The 6,324-nt window shown below is 49.1% G+C and overlaps 1 protein-coding gene and 1 non-coding gene across 2 annotated transcripts; both read left to right on the forward strand.

Moving 5' to 3' along the window:
- The first annotated feature begins 211 nt into the window (after positions 1–211).
- Trnas-cga (transfer RNA serine (anticodon CGA)) lies at positions 212–286 on the forward strand. The gene has a single exon. It is a non-coding gene; the product is annotated as a tRNA-Ser (tRNA).
- A 4,949-nt stretch (positions 287–5,235) lies between these two features.
- Positions 5,236–6,070, forward strand: LOC126336445 (cuticle protein 7-like). The gene has a single exon (XM_050000146.1). The coding sequence runs from the start codon at positions 5,302–5,304 to the stop codon at positions 5,869–5,871; it is 570 nt and encodes a 189-aa protein (XP_049856103.1). The 5' UTR covers positions 5,236–5,301; the 3' UTR covers positions 5,872–6,070.
- The last annotated feature ends 254 nt before the right edge of the window (positions 6,071–6,324 follow it).

The raw sequence follows: 6,324 nt of genomic DNA on the forward strand, positions 1-6,324 counted from the left end.
TTTAATCTGCCAGGAAGTTTCACATCAGCGCACACTCCGCTGTAGAGTGAAAATCTCATTCTAGAAACATCCCCCAGGCTGTGGCTAAGCCATGTCTCCGCAATATCCTTTCTTTCTTCAGCAAGATTCGCAGGAGAGCTTCTGTAAAGTTTGGAAGGTAGGAGACGAGCTACTGGCAGAAGTAAAGCTGTGAGAACGGGACGTGAGTCGTGCTTGGGTAGCTCAGTTGGTAGAGCACTTGCCCGCGAAAGGCAAAGGTCCCGAGTTCGAGTCTCGGCCCAACACACAGTTTTAATCTGCCAGGAAGTTTCAATATTGCTACTCTTCGCTAGTATCGACACATTAAGAGAATGCGATATACCACAGTTAACAAGAAATTACGATACGCTGACGATCTGGCCATAGCAGTGCAAAGCAAGTCTCTCGAACAAGGGGCAAAGACTTCAGCGGATAACCTTGCATTCTTAACAAATACTACAGAAGATGGCGTCTGCACCCAGACCCTTATAAGACAGAAGTCTGCACTTTTCACCTCAACAATAAAGCCGCAAATGAGAGGCTGACCGTGTTGTTTGACCAACAGAGGGTGAAACACAATATCCACCCTAAATATTTGGGCTTTACGCTGGACAGGACCGTAACCTACGAAGAACACCTTAAAAAGGTTGGTCAGAAGCTCAAAACACGGAATAATATTAGGAAATTGGCGGGTAGTTCCTGCGGTGCAGATGCATCAACTCTACGAACAGCAGCAACGTCAACAGTCTGCACCACTGCAGAATACCATGCTCCCGACTGGCAGAGAAGTCACCAAACCAACATGGTAGACGTGTAGCTCCACGATACCATGCGTATTGTCACTGGACATTAAAATCTACCCCAATACCATGGATCTCCGTCATCGCCAACGTAGCATCGCCAAAACAGAGACGGCAAAAAATGGTTCAAATGGCTCTGAGCACTATGGAACTTAACTTCTGAGGTCATCAGTCGCCTAGAACTCAGAACTACTTAAACCTAACTAACCTAAGGACATCACATACATCCATGCCCGAGGCAGGATTCGAACCTGCGACCGTAGTGGTCGCGCGCTTCCAGACTGTAGTGCCTAGAACCGCTCGGCCACTCCGGCCGGCCAGAGACGGCAAACAACATCTATTAAAGAATGGGAAAAAATAGCACAAAGAGACGATGAAAATGTCAACCTATTCGAAATGTCATTAGAAATATACCAAGTCACTGACTGAAGTCACGGAACTTGATATGATATAGCAGCTATATAAAAGGAGAGGATAGCTTCATCCTTACAGACACTTGGAAAAAAGGAATGGGAGAACTCAGTCAGTAATTATCACCTTATAATTGACTCCTCAAAAGCATTAAAAGGGTTCGACTTTGCTAGGAAAGACTGGGTTAAGCTCACCCGTATCCCGAAGTGGCTACTCTAGATGAAAGGCCACGCTCCATCAATGGGATTCGTAGATAACCACAGCTGCGACTGTGGGGCACGTGAGCAAACTCTGGACCACATCACAAAAGTGTGTCCTACTGGGAAATTCAGTTGATCAGAAGTAGAAGCCACACCTCGAGTTATGAAGAAGGACCTAAAAACCTGGTCATCGATGTGTAACCAACAGCTTCCAGTCTCGCAAGATACATGTCATATTTCTGTAAATCGTATCACATTGGCCACTTGCATGTATTTTATTATATTAAATATATAGTGTATATATATTCTTTTGCATTGTAATGGCAATTTTTGTGTATATGCTGCTGGAATGCCATACGTTAAATAAAATAAATTTAAAAAAGAAATCCGGAGAGGTCCTCTTTCCGCGTCGGGGTTGACGATAATGATTCGGAAATACGAAATAAGTTGCGACTTGGGAACTGCTCATCCGCCACAAATTTTTGAAAAAGTTACTTTTGCCATGGCCGAGAATGTTAGACGCGGTGCACGATCTTCAAGCAGAGCACGAGCTGTCTCACGAGAGCTGAACATTTGTTAGTAGGCTGTTTAGGTTTTTATACTGGTAACGCCACATAGCGCTCTGTATGAAAATCACTGGCTGCGCCGTGTGCAGTCTGTGGCTGGTTGGCATTGTTGCAATATTCGCTCTTGTAGCGTTGGGCAGTTGGATGTGAACAGCGCGTAGCGTTTCGCAGTTGGAAGTGAGCCGCCAGCAGTGGATGTGGGGAGAGAGAGGCGGAGTTTTGAGAGCGGGTGATCTGGACGTGTGTTCGTCAGAGGCAGTAAATTTGTAAGACTGGATGTCATGAACTGAGTATATATATTACTCCTAGAAATTGAAATAAGAACACCGTGAATTCATTGTCCCAGGAAGGGGAAACTTTATTGACACATTCCTGGGGTCAGATACATCACATGATCACACTGACAGAACCACAGGCACATAGACACAGGCAACAGAGCATGCACAATGTCGCCACTAGTACAGTGTATATCCACCTTTCGCAGCAATGCAGGCTGCTATTCTCCCATGGAGACGATCGTAGAGATGCTGGATGTAGTCCTGTGGAACGGCTTGCCATGCCATTTCCACCTGGCGCCTCAGTTGGACCAGCGTTCGTGCTGGACGTGCAGACCGCGTGAGACGACGCTTCATCCAGTCCCAAACATGCTCAATGGGGGACAGATCCGGAGATCTGGCTGGCGAGGGTAGTTGACTTACACCTTCTAGAGCACGTTGGGTGGCACGGGATACATGCGGACGTGCATTGTCCTGTTGGAACAGCAAGTTCCCTTGCCGGTCTAGGAATGGTAGAACGATGGGTTCGATGACGGTTTGGATGTACCGTGCACTATTCAGTGTCCCCTCGACGATCACCAGAGGTGTACGGCCAGTGTAGGAGATCGCTCCCCACACCATGATGCCGGGTGTTGGCCCTGTGTGCCTCGGTCGTATGCAGTCCTGATTGTGGCGCTCACCTGCACGGCGCCAAACACGCATACGACCATCATTGGCACCAAGGCAGAAGCGACTCTCATCGCTGAAGACGACACGTCTCCATTCGCCTGTCGCGACACCACTAGAGGCGGGCTGCACGATGTTGGGGCGTGAGCGGAAGACGGCCTAACGGTGTGCGGGACCGTAGCCCAGCTTCATGGAGACGGTTGCGAATGGTCCTCGCCGATACCCCAGGAGCAACAGTGTCCCTAATTTGCTGGGAAGTGGCGGTGCGGTCCCCTACGGCACTGCGTAGGATCCTACGGTCTTGGCGTGCATCCGTGCGTCGCTGCGGTCCGGTCCCAGGTCGACGGGCACGTGCACCTTCCGCCGACCACTGGCGACAACATCGATGTACTGTGGAGACCTCACGCCCCACGTGTTGAGCAATTCGGAGGTACGTCCACCCAGCCTCCCGCATACCCACTATACGCCCTCGCTCAAAGTCCGTCAACTGCACATACGGTTCACGTCCACGCTGTCGCGGCATGCTACCGGTGTTGAAGACTGCGATGGAGCTCCGTACGCCACGGCAAACTGGCTGACAATGACGGCGGCGGTGCACAAATGCTGCGCAGCTAGCGCCATTCGACGGCCAACACCGCGGTTCCTGGTGTGTCCGCTGTGCCGTGCGTGTGATCATTGCTTGTAGAGCCCTCTCGCAGTGTCCGGAGCAAGTATGGTGGGCCTGACACAGGTGTCAATGTGCTCTTTTCTCCATTTCCAGGAGTATATATATATATATATATATATATATATATATATATATATATATATATATATATGACTCTTGAACACTATTAAGGTAAATACATTGTTTTTTCTCTATCAAAATCTTCCATTTTCTAACTATGCGTATCAGTAGTTAGTGCCTTCAGTAGTTAGAATCTTTTATTTAGCTGGCAGTACTGGCGCTCGTTGTATTGCAGTAGTTCGAGTAATGGAGATTTTTGTGAGGTAAGTAATTCATGAAATGTATAGGTTATTGTTAATCACTGCCATTCTTTTGGAGGGATTATTGAAGGTGAGATTGCGTTGTTCTAAAAATATTGTGTGTCAGTTTATTGATGGTTCAAAATGGTTCAAATGGCTCTGAGCACTATGGGACTCACCTGCTGTGGTCATTAGCCCCCTAGAACTTAGAACTACTTAAACCTAACTAACCTAAGGACATCACACACATCCATGCCCGAGGCAGGATTCGAACCTGCGACCGTAGCAGTCGCACAGTTTTTGATGATCTGAATAAGTAAAGAGAGAAATGTCTGTGCACGTTCACCTTAGGTCAGCTGTTTGGAAATAACGTAAGTGGTTTATCAGCACAATCATTCATAATTTTTTCTAAGGGGAGGTTACACATTCTATGGTCAACCTTTCGGAAAGCGCTGCGAATTGTGTAATGGTTTCCCTACAAACGTCACAGGTTTCCGTACAAACTTCACATCGCTCACCAACTTTTGTATCGTGATATTTGTAACCTGAAACATATACATGGTACCCAACTCAAAAATGTTACCCACTCATGTGGAAATTAAAATACGTTTCTTTCAATGCTACCTCCGTTATTTCTCTTCCGCATGTCCTTACAAATGTATGCACAAACTTTCATTGTCCTACACGATCACTCGTTTTTCGTGGAGACTCTCTCAAGTGAAAAAGATTAATTATAATGACACCGTGCAAGCTGTGTACATAGATGCATAAGAAGCACAGTATCAGCTTAGGAGGGAAAAGGAAAGAGCGATAGACAAATAAAGAAAGAGGGAGACAGACAGATAAATAGACAGACAGATAGAAAAATGAGAGAGAGAGACAGACACAGACGAAGGGACAGATAGATTGAGAGATAGATGAGAGAGAAAGAGAGAGAGAGAAATGGACATATGGATCTGAAGGTGCGTATTTAAGAATAAAGACGTTTTGGTACTTTAGTAGTTTGTTAGAGAATTTGAGCACATGGATTAGGGATTCTAAAAAAGAAACAAGTTAGTAGTAGTATGCGTTGACTTTGGCGAGTTACTACCACTGAAAGGAGTTTTCTTCTGCACGATCGGTCTCAAAGGTCAGCACTCAAGGTATCGCTCCGAGCGGTCGGCTCTTGCTTTCGCCGCCGAGGCACCGCCTCGGATACGTTCTCCGGCGCGGCCTTAAGATGCCTGCCTAGTATGGCCAGGGTGGGGGACCTCAGGGAGAAAAAAAATATCCTCCGATAAGTACTTTCCCTCCACTGTGCCGGAGATTAACGAGCTATATAAACCAGCGCAGACACCTCGAACAGTCACACAACAGCGGACCTCCTCCACTCCCAGGACAGCTGCAGCAGTCGCCCGAAATGCAGAGTGTCGCCGTCCTCGCCTGCCTGCTGGCCGCCGCCCACGCCGGGATCGTAGCGCCGGCCCACCTCCCAGCGGCTGCGCCGGCCCACGGCGTCGTCTACGACCACTACGCGCCGCCCAGCTACAGGTTCGACTACGCCGTGGCCGACTCGCACACGGGCGACGCCAAGACGCAGTTCGAGCACCGCGACGGCGACCGCGTCACCGGCGCCTACAGCCTCATCGACGCCGACGGCACGACCCGCATCGTGGAGTACAAGGCCGACGACCACAACGGCTTCCAGGCGGTCGTGAAGCGTGTCGGACACCCTACGCCGGCGCCGCCCAGGGCCGTGGTCGTGGCCGCACCTGCTCCGGCACCCGCCGCCCACGCGCCGGTGTACGCCGCCCCCGCCCCTGCTCCCGCTCCTGTCGCCCACGCCGCTGTTTACGCTGCCCCCGCTCCGGTGTACGCCGCCGCCCCCGCCCCCGCCGCCCACGCAGCTGTCCTGGCCGCCCCCGCTCCCGCCGCCCACGCATACGCTTACCCGGCTTCCGGCCACGGTCCTGCGCCTTACCACGGTTAGAGGACCTGCCGCCCAACAGACTGCATCGTTGTCCACCGCATAGCTCTCGGCACGGGAGCGGTTTACATGAATGACCCGACGCCGCATCGCTTAACTAACTTCGCCACTGTTGATCCATCATCGCACGTTCATCGTCCATTTGCATGTACATTGTAAAACATATGAACACTGTAAAATAAAATTTATTTTCTGAAATTAAGTGCTCTTAGTATCTTTATTTAACCTCTCATTACTGATGTCTGTTCATTCCTACTGTGCTTGTGAAGCCACTGAAAAATAACTTTAAAATGGCACCCTATGATTTTCATTTTCGAATGTTACTGGACGGTATGGGACAAAAGTCACTACCGATTATAACTCACTGAAATCGTTAAGGTAATCCTGTTCGTTTGTGGTAATTATATACATAAACTTCCGAGTGCACTGCCATTAAGTCAAACATCTGACATTACT

The sequence above is a fragment of the Schistocerca gregaria genome, chromosome 2 (genome assembly GCF_023897955.1).
Source record: "Schistocerca gregaria isolate iqSchGreg1 chromosome 2, iqSchGreg1.2, whole genome shotgun sequence".
Lineage (NCBI taxonomy): Eukaryota > Metazoa > Arthropoda > Insecta > Orthoptera > Acrididae > Schistocerca > Schistocerca gregaria.